At 44.5% G+C, this 19,428-nt stretch overlaps 1 protein-coding gene across 2 annotated transcripts in view; it reads right to left on the reverse strand.

The window, feature by feature from the left end:
* Positions 1 to 17,382, reverse strand: part of MTMR10 (myotubularin related protein 10) — a 41,104-nt gene extending 23,722 nt beyond the window's left edge. For both annotated transcript variants that reach the window (XM_055002554.1, XM_055002553.1), the window contains exons 1-3: positions 17,259 to 17,382; positions 12,965 to 13,025; positions 235 to 371 (exon numbers count right to left, since the gene is read on the reverse strand). In XM_055002554.1, the coding sequence (XP_054858529.1) occupies positions 235 to 371; positions 12,965 to 13,025; positions 17,259 to 17,312 (252 nt within the window). In that variant the 5' untranslated portion in view covers positions 17,313 to 17,382. The remainder of the gene's footprint in view (positions 1 to 234; positions 372 to 12,964; positions 13,026 to 17,258) is intronic.
* Between the last annotated feature and the right edge of the window lie 2,046 nt (positions 17,383 to 19,428).

Genomic DNA, 19,428 nt, shown 5'->3' on the forward strand with positions numbered 1-19,428 from the left:
GCAAGGACTTCAGAAACTGAATAGCCCAGAAAGAGAACAGGCCTCAACCAGGCTTCTACACGGCCCCAGGACTGCACGTATTCAGGACATGGGAGAGCAGTTCCACAACAGACAACCCAAGTGCGAGGGGCATCTCACTGCATGCAGGCCCCGCTTGGTCCTGCGCAGACACCAGCATTGCTCAAGGCATCCAAATTCATGTGACGATACTGCAAGGGGATCAGCATAACCCACCTGAAGTGGCATAGGGTCATCCGTGATGAAGGAAATCTTGAAGTTGCTGCAAACCAGCTTCCCCCATAGATCGTACTGGCTTGTATCGGTTGCAATGCATTTCCTCACAAAATTCACTTCATTGACCACAATTTCACCTTCAGAAAAAAAGGAGGGGGAAGTTAATTAAGTCATTCAGCCCCTTTTGTTGACAGAATGCTGACTTTCAGCCGAGCTAAAGACACAGCAACAGCTAACACAGAAAACTCTAACCCATAAAGATGTGCCTTATAAATAAATAACTGTGTGCCCTTTAGCAGTAGGAAAGAGCAAGAGTCCAGTAGCATCTATAAGACTAACAAAATTTGTGGTAGGGTAGGAGCTTTCGAGTGAGCCGTGCCTCACAAAAGCTCATGCCCTACCAGAAATTTTGTGAGTCTTATAGGTGCTACTGGACTCTTGCTCTTTCCTACTGCTACAGACAGACTAACACGGCTACCTATCTTGATCTGTATACCCTTTGAGAGTTTAATCTCAATGCACACATTCTTTCAGAGCTCTGTATGGAAAAAGTACTTTAAAAAACATGTTCAAATTGTCCTAATTTGGAGGGGTGAAATGAGTTTCAGGTGCCCAGATATCCAATGCAAAATACCCACTTGCACCTAGCAATCAAAAATTGTGTGTCACGCCCTCACAGCGGCCAATTCCTCTCTCTCCTCAGTGTTAAGCGTCTTCCACATATTAGATAACTTCCTCTGCATCATGTTCTGCTTCCTGCCCAAACCCTTGGCAGTCCCCCGCCCATCCTGTCTTTTCAAAATTTGGGTTGTTTACAACAGTCAAGAAACAGGCAGGTCTGTAAAGCAGGTGTATGTGCTGCGTGGATCTGCTTTTAGTTGTGCTTCATTGTGTATTGGCATTTTTAACCTGTTGCATACTTATGATATGCATATGCTGCAGTGTTCACAATTTTGTCAATTGCCGTGAGGTTGTAGAGATAAGAAATATTTTAAATAAGCTAACAAAATGAACATTTTACAGGTGCACATCCTAAAGGGCAGAAGGCCACGTTTGTTTAGCAAGACTGGGATGCAAACACTTTTGTCTGTGACAAACAGCGGCCTCGGTGTGGCCACAGCCCAGCCCTGAAGTCAAAATACATCAGGAAGATTCAGCAATCCCAGCACACAGTTGGGGTTCTTGCTGGGCTGAGCAAAAGACAGCAGAGCACAGTAGGCTGGATCTCACGGAACCGTTCTAACCGCAGCAATGAGAAAGGTGCCTTGTGCTGACAGATGACAAGGGAGGCAAGTGCCACTGCTAGTAAAATGCATCCAAGGGTGAGGTCCCTGTGCCTGTCCCCCATCCCCCAAAACCTGGAGGGAGCCAGAGAGAATTAAAAAGCAGGGTAGTTAAGACTTGGGAGGTGGGAGAAGACGACCACTTCATTCACAAGTCTCGTTTCAAGCATTCAAGGTTGGCTCCTACTGGCTTTTCTGCTAGTGAAAAAGGAAGGGCCCCTTTTGACCCAAAAGTCTATACCGAAGACCATGGGACCTGCATGGGCAGAAGACATATGGGATGGGGGCTGCAGAGGGGAAGGGAACTGGGAGAGATCAAGTGGGAAAGATGGTAGGATCCAACCCTTAATCTCTGAGCAGGAGCCAGGGGAAGAAGAGCACAGGGCTCCTGTTATCCTACTTCCCCAACCCACACACTACAGGAAATACACTAAATTAGATTATTTGGGGAGAGCCAACCAAACTAAACCTTAGAGACACTTATTATTTTCGCCAAACAGTTTCTGGGGGAGGGGGGCAGACAAAGCAAGGCTATTTGCAGGTATTTTATACCATCGTGTTTACTCGAAGCTGGTCACAGTGCTGTTCCCTTCTCTTTCCGTTTTACAGGCACAAACTGTTCCAAGCGCAGAGCAGTAGTCACTTGCGTGTGACTTGAATAGTCAAAGAGCAGATGCAAGAGACAAGAAAGTTGGCTGTGCTCAGCCTGTCAAGAAACGGGGGGCGGGGGGGGGCGGGTGTTATGATGAATAAAGACATTCAGCGACACAGCCAGAGGACTGCCCGGCCCAATTAAAATGGCGCATTAAGGACCCGGAATCATTTCAAAGATCTGCTCTCAAAACTGAGTTGCACATTTCAGATGCAATCATATTAGCAATCAGAAGGAAACATGAAAATCAGCATGGCTTCACAAAAGCCTGGTCTCTTGAGAGAGAGCTAGTTCTGGGGAAATCTGGCTAGGTAAATAACCTTTTGAGCGCCAATGTTTAAGTTAGCAGTTAACACACAGGTTTGTCTGCAGTAAACAGCAGAAAACATATACGCAGTAGTTTTCTAAAATCTGCCAGCCTAACAAACCGTAGCTCCCCAACACAAGAAATGTATGCAGCATGGAACCACAAGGAGGCAAGAAAAAAGGGAGTTATGTGATTTTAGCTACTATTTATTATTATGTGTAACTTCACTCTTCCTTCAAGAAGACTTGAGCACAATATATTTATCAACTTTGTAGGACAAGTCAGGCCAGAATTTCCCCCTTTTGCTAAAGGTGAAATTTCAAAACAACTCTGGTACTTTCAATACATTCAAACTTCCTCTCTAAAGAGCCAGATGCAGAATGTAGGCACCTGCTGAATCACTGAGAGCCACTCAAAGAGGTGAAATGAATGTCCTGATGATAGGTAAGCAGGGCAACCTGAGCATGGACAGAACATGGCATTTATCACGAAATCCAGCAATTGAAAATAAAAACATGAACAACAGGGAACAATCCTACGGCACTTTCAAAATGAGACAGCGGCCAGAAATACTGCAACTTTTAGTGGAGGGAGAACCCTAAAATGACAGCTGCTGCAGGCTTTGAATCTGCACTCTGCTGGCTTGACTCCCACGACTGCCATGAGCTCAGCAGGCAGCCCTGGGGTAAGCCACCCATTTCAGCCCCAGCACCCCAGCTGTATTGTGGGGATAATGATAACACCGACTTTGTTCACTGCTCCGAGTGGGGCACTCACCTGTCCCGAAGGGCGGCATATAAGCACACTGTCCTTGTTATTAAAATGGTACTTCGCATAAATTCTGCCAAAGCCAATCAGATTTCTTAAGTTTTGTTTATACTGAATTTACTGGGGACCTTGTTTGATAGTTCATCGGTTCTTTTCCAGGGAGAGGAGATGAAGGTGATGGATAAACACGCAAACATTTGTGGAAAATTTCTTTCACCCAGTTTATGTTGCATTTCATTTGGATTCTTTATAAGGTGCTGTTTCAGAGGCCTGTTTGATTTTCCTTGGATAATCCCACCACCCAAATCCACTGCTCCAAAAGCACAGCAATGGAATAGGTGTATGGTTTATACAGGCTATTCTACAGGCTTACATCATTCTCTTCTCCATTTTATCCTCACAACAACCCTGTGAGGTAGGGTATGTTGAGTGTGTATGACTGGCCCAAGGTCACCCAGCGAGCTTCCATGGCAGAGTGGGGTTCAAACCTGGGTCACCCGGATCCTATTCCAACACTCTAACCAGTACACCACACCAGCTCATAGAAAAGTCTACTTACTTGGTGAACAAACAATAAGGGTGGGCAAACCAACTACCCACAAAACACAAACCCAGTCATGGGCAAACATCTTCTCAAAATCTAAGCGAGATTCCCATCTTAGTACTCTTCACCACAGGCTAAGTCAGACAACAACTGCAACTGTATTGACCTGTATCATATTAATAATGCCTGTGCTTTGAAATGTGCGCTGGCAGTCACCATAGAATTTCAAGATCTTTGATAATTTTTAAAATCGCTTGAACATTTTCAATCTAAGATCCAAACACCATTATCTGTTCCAGTGAGGGACTGAACAAACAGCACATGCTATTAACCAACAAGAAAATGCCCTGAGATGTGAATTGGCATAAGACAGGGGTTGCACGACACATTTGTTGACTATTGTTATGAAAGGCTGTCAACTTTGAGATGTTTTTATGGGATCTCTTGATGCTCTGAAAGCAAAAGGCCGCAAGCATGCCTGCTGCCAGGTTCCAACTCACGGATCTACATTCTCCCCAGGTCAGCAAATATCAAAGCAACTGTACAAGCTCTTGCACTACACACTATTTCTCTCTCGACTAAAACCTCAGAGCCCTTCCAGCATCTAGCACACACTCAAAGGTTTATAACACTGTTCCCACCTGTACATTTGGATGGGTATAGATCTCAACTGCTTAGTGGAATACATGAGTCCACAGACCAATACCAGAAGAAACAGAACTAGTATTTTCACTGAAAAAATATACTGAAAATGTTTGCTTCTCAAACACATTATGGCCTTCTGGTGATTTCTGTCAAACAATCCTTGCTGCAGAGCTGAATGTTAAAACAGAATGGGTTTATTAGCATGCTCAGAGCGTTTAAATGTAAATTTCTTCTAATCCACTTCTAAATGAAGCTTCTGTTCATCTTGCAGAGTAGCTATTTTAAAGTTCAAAAGGGAAAAAAAGAAATATTCTGATGAGATTCTACTTGTAAGCTCACGAAGTGCTTTTTGAAAATCCTTTTAGGGAATTTTCATGAGCTCTTACAATGAGTTAGCGGCCCCGCAAGATATCTAGAAGTAATTGCATGCTTCTTTGTTAACTGTTGCCACCTGTTCATATTTTATTCAATTCATCCTTACCTATGAATTAATGCTTAAGATGCAAGAACTGATGGCAAACAGCACTTTGAAAATGTTCAAAATATGGCATTTTTATGATACATGCATAGCAATCAAATTATTTGGACACTGTAAGGAGAATAATGGAAATACTGTGGTATCTTGACACCACGACTATTATGTCGCAAGAAGAGGAGACACTATGAAATGATAAAGAAACATGAGAGTGTGTGAATGCATGAGAGATTCTGCAGAGAGATAATTTTTACAACAGAAAAAAGGATAACTGTTACGGAAAACCATCATTACTTAGCATAGCGCACAGCATTCTTAGACTGAAATGGATATAATGTTTTTAAACAATCATATAATATATATAAAGCACAGGGGTTTGTGCTTTGTAACTATGACTATAACATTTAGACTGTTAACTGGTTAGGTTAAAAAGAGGGCCCTCCTTCATAAAAAAAAAAGAGAGAAAGAGGGCAGCAGACAGCCTTAGAGCACTTGCTCTTTCCCTTCACGCAGAAGGAAGGCAAGGCCTCTTCTGCTCAAACTGGTGTCTGCTGCCCTGAACCGAGCAGGCCTCATCTATAAACCAAGAAAGCATGCTTCTTTTTTTCAGAGCTCTTGCCCCTCCACTGAATCATGATGCAATTAATCAACTCAGATTTCTTTAATCTAGGGACAGCCCTCATTTTGCACTAATGAGAACTGAAGAGAGAATTGTTTACTAGTAGCCATGAGAGTCTGACCTCAAACACCTTCTGGGCTTTCTTCCAGCCCACTGTGGTGACCTGCAGTCTGTAAAATACAAACCTGGCCTTCGGTTCTCAGACTCACGACGAGAAAGACAAGCCTATCTATAAAGTCCCTTATGCTAAGAGGAAATATCTGAGGGGTGCTATTTTAAGAATCTTACCTCTGCAGTTCCTTTGAGGTTTCCACTGCAGCTGCTTGTGCTGCTGAAGTATCAAGCCTTTGGTTCTAAGATGTGGCCTGCCTGATCAGCAGTGCAAACAGCTGCAGGACAAAACCCCACAAGCTTTCCACCTGCATGTGCACTTGTCTGCTTGCTCCCTTGAACTCCGCAGAACTTTGTCCAGTCATAGCCTTTCTGTAATACCATATATTAGGTAACAACAAACATTTTTGCTTATGTCAATGGCCAGAATTTAAGTATTTCAAAACCAGAGCTCTCATTTGTTGCCCAGTCTGTCTGTCCCTATTTTCAGCTACAGGGCAGCAAACAGACACACAGTTGAGCAAAATAACACAGGAAGGCTGAAGCAGCCAAAACGCCCTTCAGCCAAGTGCCTGGTTTTGGAAATATGTCATTTTGGGATCTGACTATTAAATTAAAAAATTAAAGGTGGGTGGGCACCAGCTTGCTTTAGCTGATCGTATAAATATAGCCACAGGTCAATTAATTGTATGTATCTGCATAAGCACAGAACCTAGAATTCAGTGCAGAAGTTTTGAAGAGAGAGAAACTCAATTTAATTAATTTTCAGGGGGAAATATACCAAGGGTTAATTTTTACTGCATTGGTAAATGACTTTCTGAATAAAACTGTTCAGAATGCAAGTGGTGCTTTATATGATGGGATTTTTCTTTATATAGTCTCCCTACAGAGATCTAGCTTGTCAAGGAGAGGTACAGACCAGATCCCTTCTCTCTGACTTGCTAAATTTCTAGGTAAGGAGAACTTACCTTTGCATGGAGGAGAAATCTATCAAGTGATCCTAAAATGACCCAGGCCAGACAGTGGTTCATCCCATCTTCAGTGACAACTAGGCCGAACGCCCACAGTTATAGTGAAAATCTTTGAGAACGTAAAGGAAGCCTTCGTTAAGACTCCAAAAGTCTCAGGGTGTTGGCAAGAACAGGACCTGTTTCTAACAGTAAACCTTTCAGAGTCCAAGAGTGGAGTGTGTGCCTTTCATTTTAATTCAAAAAAGCAAACATGCATCAGAAGTCTGGAAGACGCTGCTTTAAGAGAAAGTGTCCTGCAAGGCCTGCAGAACACAGAGAAGAACACAGCAAAATTTCAACCACAATGTTTGTTCCGTATCTATATATAAATATGAATGTATTCCTTGAAGAAAGTTATAACCCATCTTTCCATCCCACGGGGCTGGAGGCTACCAAGCAGCAGCATAAACAGAACAAAACAGCAAAGAGGGCTGCAAAAACCACAGAGCGCTGAAGCCGTAAGCACCTGGCTTGACTTAAAGCTCTCAGAAAATGCAGGGGGTTGATCTTGCCAGCCTGAATCCTAACAATAAGGGGAACCAAGTGACACCCCACCCCAAAGAACAGAGTGCTAGTCACTTGGTGCCACCGCTGAAAAGGCCTGTTTCACACGGACTGCCCATCAGACACCAGGAGTATGCAGAGCAAGACAGCCAATGATCATGGAAGCAAGCAGATACATTCACACTGAATAAAGCCGCCTTCAGAACAACCTTCAAAGCCATAAATGGTCTGGATTAAGGTTAAAACCTGTATTTTGGACTGTGCTTGGAAAACTACTGGAAGCCCATGAAGCTGCCATACAAATAAATAAACGGAGAGCGAGCGAGAGACAGAGAGCGAGAGAGAGGGAGAGAGGGAGAGAGAGAGAGAGAAAACATGGATACTATTCAATAATTTGTACCAGACCAAAGCTCAATTTAAAACAGATGAAAGAACCTGCATGCCATGTTCTCTCCAAATCTTGTAAGAGCAGGCTGCATCTTTGTAAAGGGTAGTGCACAGATCACGCCACCCCACCTCAAAATAACCCACACCTCAAAATTCAACCCTATGTCAGTTCTCAGTATATGAAGACACACGTTCATGTTATAATTAAACCATTTCTGGCTACGAAACTTTGATTAAGCAGTACCAGAATGTCAAGAAGGCACATACGGACAACACATTCTCAGGCCAGGGAAGAGAAACATACAGAAAAATGGCATCACAGAGTGCCAGGATGCTCTGCCCAAGAAGAGTGCACAAAAAAACTGTAAGGTAACCACAATTTAAACCACAAACTCAAAGGCCTGATTGTAAAAATCACTGGATTTCAAATGATGACTCCCACTCGCCATGTCATGTATAACAAACAAAAGATACTGCGATCAGCAGAGAGGCAGTGCCCTGCTTTGAAAAGCCATTTTATCAGAAGCTACATTTGTCCAGTTGGCACATGGGACCTTCTAATTGCCACCAGGTTAGGGGAAATTTACATGTTTTAACTTGGTTACTGGTAATGAGAATCACAGGGTTATTTTTGACTGAGTCTCTCTCACACACACACATACCCCCCAAAAAAGAAGGAAGGAAAACTGTCCTGAAGCCAGCTTTTCGATCTACTACTCTGATCTTTCACGGAACTTTTTTATTCACCCTGCTATGGATGGTGTTGAGGTCGAGATCTTACAATTTCCTGGCGTTCATTCAGTATCACACACTTGGATGAAAAGTATATAGATGGGATAAACCATGGATATGGAAAATGCAAAGAAAACAAAATGCTATCTGGATTGGCAGAGCTTGGTGGTAGGTTTTTACAGAAAGGATGACTCACGAGGGTCTTGAACTTCTCTCAACTCAGCTAGGCAAAAGAAATAAAAAGATCCTAGAGAGCCTCAGTTCTAGAAGAGGACATACAATATAAACATATCTGTAATGGCCTGATGGAGAAAGCTAAATGCTACAGGTCATCCCAAATTCTAGTTAACTTTCAAGCTCAGCAACTTATCTCAGAGTTGTGAGCCTAGAAGAATTCCAGTGCTTTGATTCTTATTTTCTACATGCGCCAGTGCTTTCTTGTCCAACAATTACTGTACATTTCAAACAGTGTCATCACCTCTGCAACAACATAACCAGGTAAAGAAAGGAACTGGAGAAAGCCACAAGTTGACAGTTCTGGATGTGCTGCTCTCTGGCACAGTGCCTTCCCCCGGGCTCCTCTCCACCGTCTATAAGCAAGCTAATCCTTATCTAAACACCAAGTGCCTCTGGTCAGGATCCACTTCATGGGAGCCTGCTTGCCTCAATAAAAAGGAGCTGATATTTAACTTGGTGAGAACCATTGTTCCTGGAGAAGGTCCGCAGCCCAATACCTGCTCAGAAATGAGAAGCATGACCCTTCGCTCTGGCACAGAGAAGGGTGTCCCTCCCAGCTGCCTCGGCACAGGCCTGAGCAGCACGGGAGGGGATGACATTGTCCACCGTGATGAAGTGCGGAGCAACTGCCCTCAGCTGAGAATGGGGGGAGGCCGCTGTAGAAGCCTAAGGGAGATCCCCTTGGTGTGGGTAGAAGCAGAAGGATGGTCCCATGGCTTCCCTTTAAATAAAGGAAGGAAAAGTTCCTATTTGTGTGATTAAAAGCTGCGGCTGTTCAAATTTACAAGAATATTCATAAAAGAGGATGTGGTACTACAGGCCAGGGGTGGAGAACATTACGCCAAAAACTCTTTCTCCGAAATATGGAAGCATTCTCCTGGCTAGGAATTTTAAGGCCGGGGGGGGGGGGGTCAGTGCAGCAAAGACCTGCTCTCCCACCTACATTCTGGCAGAATGCCCAGAGCCCCTTGAATGGAACACAGGGAAGGCTCTGCCAGCACTTTTTACTTGCAGGCTCTCTCCCATGGCTCCATACAGACAGAGAAGTCTTTTATTTATTTAGATACTAAAGACCTGATTCTGTGAACCTGGGCAGGTCATGAGAGGGAGGACAGGAAGCGTTACATCGGTGCTTAGTTCTTGTGGCCCCTTCTTACATGCCCAGGGTAATGCCGATTGCCACTCTGGGGTCAGGAAGCAATTTTCTCCAGGCCAGTTTGGCTAGGAATCCTGGAGGTGTTTTGCCATCTTCTGGGCACGGAGCAAGGCTCACTGCGGGTGTGTGTGGGGAGGAGGTGGCTGTGAATTTCCTGCATTGTAGAGGGGGCTGGACTAAATGACCCTGGAGATCCCTCCCCACTCTATGATTCTATGACCCAAATGGAGAGAAGTGAACAAATTTAACAAGAAAAGCTCACATTTATTTGGGTTATATCTTGCAGGGTTCAAATAGTCATGCCATCTCCCAGTTAATGGGAGAAAGGGGCTACGTGCACCTGAAGCAAACACCCCTAGCCTCTTCCTAGGTATGAAGTGGGTGGGGGGAGAACAAGCCAAAACTCTAAGAAGACTTCAAGGCAGGCAATAGTGACTGCTGTTCCTCCTGAGGATACTGCGTATTTCCCATCACATATACAAATCCACTAAGAGAGAGACGAAAAGGGTTTTCTGCACACCGAGTGTTCAGTCATGCTGACATTCAACAATGTGAGGCTTGCATGCCTACTTTAGCCACCTCTACCAATCACTACATAATCATGACAATCCCGACCTTACTTAAGTAAATTAGCTCATTTGCCCTTAAGCAGGCATTACTGTCTGACCAGCCACCTGTCATGGCTCTCTTCTGTATACTGAAAACACATGCACAGCTCCTTCTGTAAAGTTTACATAACTATTTTTTTAAGGAAGGAAGGAAAACTCAGCTGCTGAAGCCAGCTCTTCAAATCCCAAATATGTGTAAAGGTCCGATTATTTCTAAACAGACCAGGGAGAGTCTGAGGGAATGGAACACCTGGGTTCAAGCAAGCTGCAGTTTTGAGATGCACCTACATCAAGAGTCAGGGACCTGTTCACTTTATACCTCTGAGAAGTCTCTGGCTACACTGAGGTATCACCCTGTGTTTTGAGATCAACGGATCTTTCCTTGCTGGGTGTACCTTTATCAAAAGAAGTAAGGGTGATGGATACACACGACAAGGACCCTTCAGTAGTGGCCTCCTGAGTCATTTTACTAATCACCACACACAAGTGGCTCTGTACAATTTATATAGCTCATCTGGGGTACAGGGCACAAAAAGCATACTTGATGTACTCACTCCAAACCAAAGCAGGAATGCCAACAAACAGAATGCAACTAAATGTGTTGAAATGTACAAGCAAGGAAGTGATTTTTGTGCCTTGCTAGACATCACTCATCCCTGGCCACAGAATTTAGTGCATCCCGCGGCATGAGCAAACCTTCAAAACGTCTGTCTTTACATATGAGGTCAATGGAATTCTTTTTCCAGAAACAATATCTTATCTGCAGGATTCTCCCACAACAAGACTAGTTTCCACTTGAGCCAACACAGTGATAAACTTGGAACAGGGAGACTCAGGCTTGACTGTTCAATGGGGCTGCTCTTTTCAGCACACACCCCAAGGGGTCTCAGTCACTGCTTATCCTAGATCCTTCTGCATCCCATCCAACTACAGAAAGGGAACCAAGGAAACAAGGCGTCTATCTTCAGATCTGTCAAAGCATCCAAATCCCCCTTTGGGCAGGTTTGGCTTTGCAGGATCAGCAAGCGTTAAAAGCGATCCTTTCTTCAGCCCTCAATGACAGTCACCTCCCACTGCTGCCAACAATTTTAGCATGTTGTCACTGAAGCTTTGAAATGCGTTTGTGCAACACCTACAGGAAAGCTGCACCATTCTTCCAGACAGAACACCAAGTTCTGCTAACTTGAGAGCCAAGGCGTTTTAACCCTCTAAACGACCCCACAATGTATTCATGTTAACAGAGAGTTGTGCTAAAATTATCTGCTAGTTTTCCTTGGAGACACTGTGCATCCCCCTACATGGGTTTACTTTAAGATTGCTGCAACTCACAACACAGCCACTGTTCATTCTCTCTTCCCCTTATTCCCACCCCAAGGCTTGGCAGCAGTGACCACATTGCCAGGAGTGGAGAAATCTCAAATACCAATAAATCACTAAGTGTAAACAGCTAAGCTTTGTGCACTGTGGCAGAAGCAATTGAGGCATGAGTGGAACATGCCAGCTTCTTTGCCCTTGTGTTTACATAAGTTATGGCAAAGGAGAAGCCAGAGGGACTGCAACTCAGGGCTCAACATAAACAGAGGACAAGTAAGAAACACAGAGACTCAAACAAGGCAATAATATACCTTCATGCAAATGCTTGTTGTTTCTTTCACAGATTTATTAACTTAATGCTTTACATCATGTGTTAAATAATTCAAGAAGTTTTTCACCGCGGGGAGCATGTCCACAAAACCACTGGACATGACTGCTACTAGTTACATAGTGTGAGAACACCACCCACGTACCTCCACATACAGTGCCCCCCCCCGACCATTTTCACATGCAAACCCCATCTAGAAGGGAAATCCATATTCGGAAGCTTGCTTGATCAGCACACAAGCGCACCTATCTCTCGCCAAGTCCCTCAGGTATTTTTTCTACAACATGCACCTGCCAAAGACAGAAGGTGTGGAACAGAAAGTAACCCAGAGATTCTGCTGGTTCTCTGCTGCTGAAATTCAGTCTGTGTGGGTGTCACTTTGCAGTTGCACAAAGCTCAGCCTACAGAGCTCTCGTTGCAAGGGATAAATCTGGTGGCTCAAGGAGAGAAAGGCAGGAGATAAGCATCTGAGACACTGAGCTTTCTCTCGTTACTCTTAAGGTATTAACACACACAACTGTGCCTTGGGTGTAGAAAACAAAGGATCCTTCTGTGAAGGGTTGACACCCAAAGGAAAGTGGAGAAACTTAACAGAGCAGAAGGAAAATAGAAGTGATTGCTGTGAACTTGCGAAAACGTAGAGAACGCAGCAAAATTAGAAGCACTGCATCCCAGCTACTAAGACAAGTATGACAGAAGGCCCCCAATGTTAAATCAGCGCAGAAGACATGGCTGAATAAAGACCACACCCTTCAGAAACAAGAGAGAGTCTGGTGGCACCTTAAAGATCAACTAATGTGTTGTGGCACATGGTTAATCCATAGAGGAGGCTGGGGGTTCAGCCACAGAGCATCGGCTTTGAATGAGGAAAGTGCCAGATCCAACAATCCCCAGCAAAAGTTCACATTGCAGGGGATGTGACAAGACCTCAGCTTGAGACCAGTATTTGAACGACCAAGGCTCTGGCACTGTATAAGGTCACTTCACGTTCAGGCAGTTGCCAAGTTTTGTTGGCCAAAACCCACCCTGAAGACACAAGGACTGTTTTACCTGGCAAGAGCACTGGCTCCAACTTCTTCAGCCTGGGCTCTGGTGTTATCTTCTCTTCTGCCTGAAATGGGGTAGCAATAAGAGACAGGCATTGAGTTACTGAAATTATCTGCATAGATTTTGAAGTGTCCTGGTCTGCAACAAACAGAAATCTGTACAGCAACGCCAAGGCTCTGATCCTCCATATGCTCTCTTATCTTAGCTTTCCACATTTCATTATGACAATTATATTTCCAACCACAGGTACATGCAGCTCAGAGCCACAGCCAATCCCAGCCCACAAGCATGCCTGTCCCTATCTCTGCTGGAGCTGAACACATACATTTGTTGTGTACAGATTACATTTTTAGGTGCAATACCTATAGGTGTATACCTAAAAACAAACTCTGAAACGGCCATTAGATTTCCGGATTTAGGCAGCTTGGTTTTCACAATCTGTGGAAGATACAACACAAGGCCAGTTGCCTGAACTTTGCACTTTCAACAAAACTCATTCTTGACAACATTTTGCAGTTATTTCAGCACACTGGCTGCTAACATGGCTGGTCATCTTGTGAATGGACTGATATGTCAAGTACGGTGTTATTTACTTGGTGTATTTGGTGCATGCCACGTAACCAGCACTTGCTGATATTTCAGGAACATATTGATAATACGAATGTTCTTGGCATTCACAAAATTAGATATTATGTTGCTTGAGGCAGGGCAGGGCACTTTCCCAGAAGCCCACTAGCCCTCCCTTCTATTCTGTGCAGCATCAAGAACTTGTTTTTGTTTTCCAGTTATTTTTATAGGGATATAAACCCTCATGCTGTTCATATATATTCTAATTTTTCTTTATTTTTTCACAGTTCTTCTACATAGCCTCCTGTATGTTTTATAGAGAGGTGATGGTCATATTTAACAGACAATAAACCTGTCTTTGCAGTACTGAACTCCAGTAACTGAATTTTTAAAAATCCTAAATCAATGTTGCTGTTTTTATCTCTGTGTGACAAAAAAGTAATACATTATTGATGCCAACTGGGGATAACTCTCGGTCCAGGGGTGGGCAACTTTCAGCACCATCCACTCCTCTTGGGATCTCTGGGGAGGATCTTCACTGCTACATTAACTTCCCGCTACAAGAAGCAGCTGTTACTGTAGTATAGCACTAAACTTGGTACAATTCACACAAGTCCTAATGCTTCCTCATGAGTGCAGTGAGATACAGCTGTATATAGCATGGGAGGCAGCCTTCCCCTAAAGAGGCTGATCCAATAGGCCTAAGCTTGGGAACCACTGCTTGAAATAACACTAAAAAGTTAGTGAGCAAGTTTTGACAAGCACCATGTGTCAGCTTTTCCTTTTTACTTATTTTCTGGTTGTATTCAGGCATGCTAGAATGTCTCAGTTCCCACCCTTTTTAAAAGCAGCAGTCCCCACCCAAGATTTTTAGACTTAAAATTACTCATACAATGAAGCTCACAAACATATGCTTTGTCATACTGAAGAATGAATATGCTCTCTAACACACCTCTGATTTTAGCAACAAATATCTGTTGTTTGTTTGAAGAAGCCAGCTTTAAACTAAACAGCTGTAATGCCTGATCAGAGTTCTGTTAAAAGGATAAGTATTTGCTTTTGTTACAAGGACCTTGTATTTGAACACTGTAAAGAAACTGTTTCTACTACATTTCATTGTACCTTCTCCCTCCCCCAAAATCTATCATCCTGTATCGCTAACCAAAGAAAGTTGAGAATTGTTTATATTACAAAAAGCAGAGAGAAAGTTACCATTCTGACAGTTTGAAGAGAGCATTCTACAGCTGACAGGCTATCTTTCATTTTAAAGAGTTACAGTTTGGGTACTGCCATGATTCAAACCAAATTAAATTATTTAAGCAATTAAAATAGGCTCACATGTCTAATACAATTCCATCATTCAGGTATAAAGCCTGTCTTATTAATAAATGTATGAACTTGTGAAAATGTGTGTTTGCCATCATATAATGTTTTTAAAAACTAGAATGTAGTCTGGGGAACTGCTGAACTAAGAGTCACCTCTGAATGAGATACCTGGGAAGGACTCTTCAAAATCAGCCCCCCCCCCTTAAAATACCTGCAATATGCCAAAGACAGATGCAGGCACCCAATGTTGCAAATGCTCCCCCACTCACCCTCTCTCGTATTTCCCTGCTAAATGGTGATCCTATGCATGCTTACTCAGAAGTCACCCTGCACTCAACAGGAGCTGTTTCCCAATAAATGCACAGATTGGTAGCCTTGCTCCTCAACTACCTAAGCAGGAAGAGGGGTTTGTTTATTTAGTTTCAGGAGGGTAGCTATGTTCGTCTGCAGCAGAAGAGCAAGATTCGGGTCCAGAAGCACCTTCATGACTGACTAGATTTCTATGGTATGAGCTCTCGAGAGTCCTTTCCTCAAATATTTAGAAATGGAAAAACATACTTGCGATGTATCTGATGAAGGGAGCTTTGACTCTCAAAAAGCCTATACCCTGGAAATCTACTTGCTCTCTAAGATACTACTGGACTCAAATCTTGCTTGTTTATCTAGAGCACTTGTTAAACTGGTCCGCTCCCAATATATGAGAAAGACAACAATCATAAACAACATGGAAAATTAAAAGTTATAAAACATCCAGGGATGCTTTCCCAACAATGCTGTAAAAGTCACTTCTCTTCAACACAAGTGCTTCAGCGCACACCGGATGGCACCTTTCCAACATCCTGCCAGCTCCACTTGTTTTCACAAAGAATTGAGCATGCTGTAGATAGCAGCCTCTCACAGGAAAAAGTAGTAAGTTGGGCTTCCTGGCTGGCATGGGACTCTTGGTCCCAGCTAAGAAACGGTGCATTCCTGTGCAGAGTCGCTCCAGTCTAAGGTTGTCAAAATGAATGGGAGGATTGGAGTCCAGTAGCACCTTAGAAACCAACAAGATTCCCAAGATATGGGTGTAAGCTTTCGAGAGTCAAAGCTCCCTTCTTCAGATCTTTATCTTTCTGACAAAAGGAGTTTTGACTCCCTAACAGTGTCATGCTAGAGTGACACCTTTCTAAGCCCAGTGACCTCTACTGGTGTCATTCTGTTTTGGACTATGCTGTTAAGCTGCCAGCAAAGTTGACTTCCAAACCAGCAGCAGCAAGTGTGGTAAAAGCTGCTATACAGTGCAATCCTAAGCAGAACGACACCCATGTACGTCAATAGGCTCAGAAGGGTGGTCCTCCACTTAGGGTGGCGCTGTTGGGGAGTCAAAGCTCCCTTCCTCAGATACAAAGAGATCTGAAGAAGGGAGCTCCAACTCTTGAAAGTTCATACCCTGGAAATCTTGTTGGCCTCTGGACTCAAATCCTCCTGTTATTCGAATCCTGCCACAGCAGACTGATATGGCTAGCTAAGAAGACCTAAGCAGGTAGTCATCAGATATAGTTAGATATCTGAGTAAGGGGACTGTGACTCCGAAAGCTCTGACCCCAGGAATGTCGTCAGTCTTTAAGGTGCTGCTGGACCCCAATTTTGCTATCCTACTCAGCGTTACACCCCTCTAAGCCCACTGGCTTCCATGGATTGAGAAGGGTGTAACTCTTTTTAGGATTAATCAAGATAGGTTGCCATGTTAGTCTGTCTGTAGCAGTAGAGAAGAATAAGAGTCCAGGAACACCTATAAGACTAACAGTATTTGTGGCAGGGGATGAGCTTTCGAGAGTCACAGCTCATTCCTTCAAATCTGAAGAAGTAAGCAGAAGAAGTGAGCTGTGACTCACGAAAGCTCCTACCCTACCATAACTGCTGTTAGTCTTATACCCTGAAAACCTTGTTGGTCTCTAAGGTGCTCCTGGACCCAAATCCTGCCGTAGACCAATACAGTTCTTACCTGAAATGAATGGACTTACTCTGGACTAACTCTACAAGGGATTGCACAAGAAAAGTCCCACTTTCCAGCAGGCTGACTGACCCAAGACGGGCTCCACGTGGGAGCAGACCGTCCTTTGACACGAGTCTACTCCCGAGCCAGCCCCTCGTTCTTTCGGAGGGGTCCAGTCTCCCAAGCCAACCCATCATTTCGCAGCTGTCCCCTTCCCCAAGGAAGATCCTCCTCCCCTCCGCCCCAGAAGCCGGCTGTCCCGAGCCAGCCTGCCTGGGCTCCAAACGCACGTTCACACGTGACGCCAGACGCGTGTTCAGACCCAATCCTCCCCTGCTCCGTTCAGGACGTAATTCAAGGCGGGAAGAGGTTGGAAAAAGCGGCTCCTGAGGGATCTCCCTCGCCCCCCGTCTCGCCCGTTCTCCTTACCTGAGGTAAAAGGTAGGACCGGAAGGTGGCCTTCGGAGGCCTGAGAGAAAACATGGCTCCGGGGACAGTAATAATAATTAATAATAATAATAATTAATAATAATAAGAGCTGTGGCGGGTGAGGCGGCGGCGTCTGCTCGCGAGTCAAGCCGGCCCCTCAGCGCGCTTCGCCCCACCTCACGGCGGGGGGAGGGGGAGGGGAGGGAGGCACGCGCGGATTGGCCCCTCCCGCCCGCCGTCGCGCGCGCGCGCGCCCTTGGCCACGCCCCCGCTCGGCTTCCGAGCGCCCCGCCCCGGAGGGAGGAATCCCAGCCGGCGACTTGGGTGGGCGGGGCTGGGTGAAGCTCCGCCTCCTCCCCTTCTGCCTAACCCTCGTCTTTTTTTTCGTTTCCTAGCAACCCTGCTCAGGAGGACGGCGCGATGGAGGGGCCAAAAAGAAGCAGCTTCGATAAACAGGGCTTTAAAAAAAAATCTCATGCCGTGCCTCAGGCTTTGGCGGGGGGAGGCGCGGGCGTGAAGGATTCTGGGAAAGAGCAAAGGCCGGCGATTGGGAGACGTTGCCAACCTCCAGATAGTGCCTGAAGATCTCCCGGAATTATAACACCTCCAGGCCGCAGTTTCCCTGGAGGGGGAAAAGTTGCTTTGATGGAGTTGCCAACTTCCAGGTGATAGCTGGAGATCTGGAGAAAATGGTTGTTTTTGAGGGCATCCTCTACGGCATGGATTATACCCTTCTGTGGTCCCTCTGCAAACCTCACCCTCCTGAAATCTCCAAGAATTGTGGAATCCACAGTTGGCAAACCAAGCTGGACTCTCTGGCTTTAACCCTAATGAGGTCCCTCTCCTCCCCAAACCCCGCCCTTGCGCTCCTCAGGCTTTATTTGGGGTTGCCAACTCCAGATTAGGAAATGCCTGGAGATTTTAGCTGTGCAGCCTGGATAGGGTAGAATTTGAAGAGGGGGAGAGACCTCATTGGGATATAAAGTCATAGAATCCACCCTCTAGAGCAGCCATTTTCTCCAGGTGAATCGATCTGTGTGGCCTGGAGATCAAGCAGTTGTAGTTCTGGGAGATTTCCAGGTGCCACATGGAGGTTGGGAAACCCAATATGGAGGGAAGGCAGCAAAAACTTTTGGAGGAGTTGAAATTGACTTCTATGAAGTGAGTTGCCAGCCTCCAAGAGAGTTGCAACTGATCTCTAGACTGCGCCAATCAGTTCCCCTGAAGAAAATGGCTGAGCTGAGCTCCCTCCGTTCCCAAACTTCATCTCCAAATCTCTAAGAATAATTCATAGTTGGCAACCCATCAGAATAACACTGCCAACTCTGGCCTGGAAATTCCTGGAGATCAGAGGGCAATGCCTATAGAGCGGGAAATTTGGGAAGAGATTTTACCAAGAACCTGTAGAGTTTGCCCTCGGATGCTACCATTTTCTCCAGGGGAATTGATATCTGTAGTCTGGAGATAATTTGTAATTCTGGGAGGTCTCCAGCCCCCACCTGGAGGCTAGCAACTCTTTGTCAGACCTTAAGGTACCTCTTGTTTAGTCAGAATGGCAGCAGCAAAGGAAGAAGGTGGGAAAGTCTCTCCTGATGCCTGTGAGTTAAAAAAGCAACAGTGCAATAAATTGTTTGACATATTTTAAAAATAATTAATTTATTATTTTGCCCTTCGATGTTAGGTACAATCTGTATGTAATACAGTTTTAAAAATTTTTACACACACCAACCATTATGCAACGTAAGAAAATAGGTCATTTGAGAGATTTCCATGTTTTTAATGGAGTAATCGTGTGTAATGAAATAGTCATTTCAATTTTGTAAATAAACAGTTTAAATGAAAGCAGATTTAACAGGCTACTTCAGAATTATGTCAGAAGAAGCATCCTGCAACATAGCATCATGTAAGTGCCGTATTCAATACTGAAGAGTGCTTCCAAATTTTTCATCCAAATTTCTCTGCAGATTTTGGAATTTTGAAATACCTGGACTTGATCCTGAAGAGGAATCAATGCATTTGGAATCTTCACTGCTCCTTCTTTTTTTATTTCCAAATTGTATACAAACTGTTGAGCCTGTGCAGTTTGCCTCAGCTGCAACACTTCCTTATGTTTGTGTATTTTCCCCTCCTCTACATTATTGTGTGCATGTGTGCCTTGTGAAAATACTTA

Source organism: Eublepharis macularius, chromosome 18 (assembly GCF_028583425.1).
Source record: "Eublepharis macularius isolate TG4126 chromosome 18, MPM_Emac_v1.0, whole genome shotgun sequence".
In the NCBI taxonomy this organism is placed as follows: Eukaryota; Metazoa; Chordata; class Lepidosauria; order Squamata; family Eublepharidae; genus Eublepharis; species Eublepharis macularius.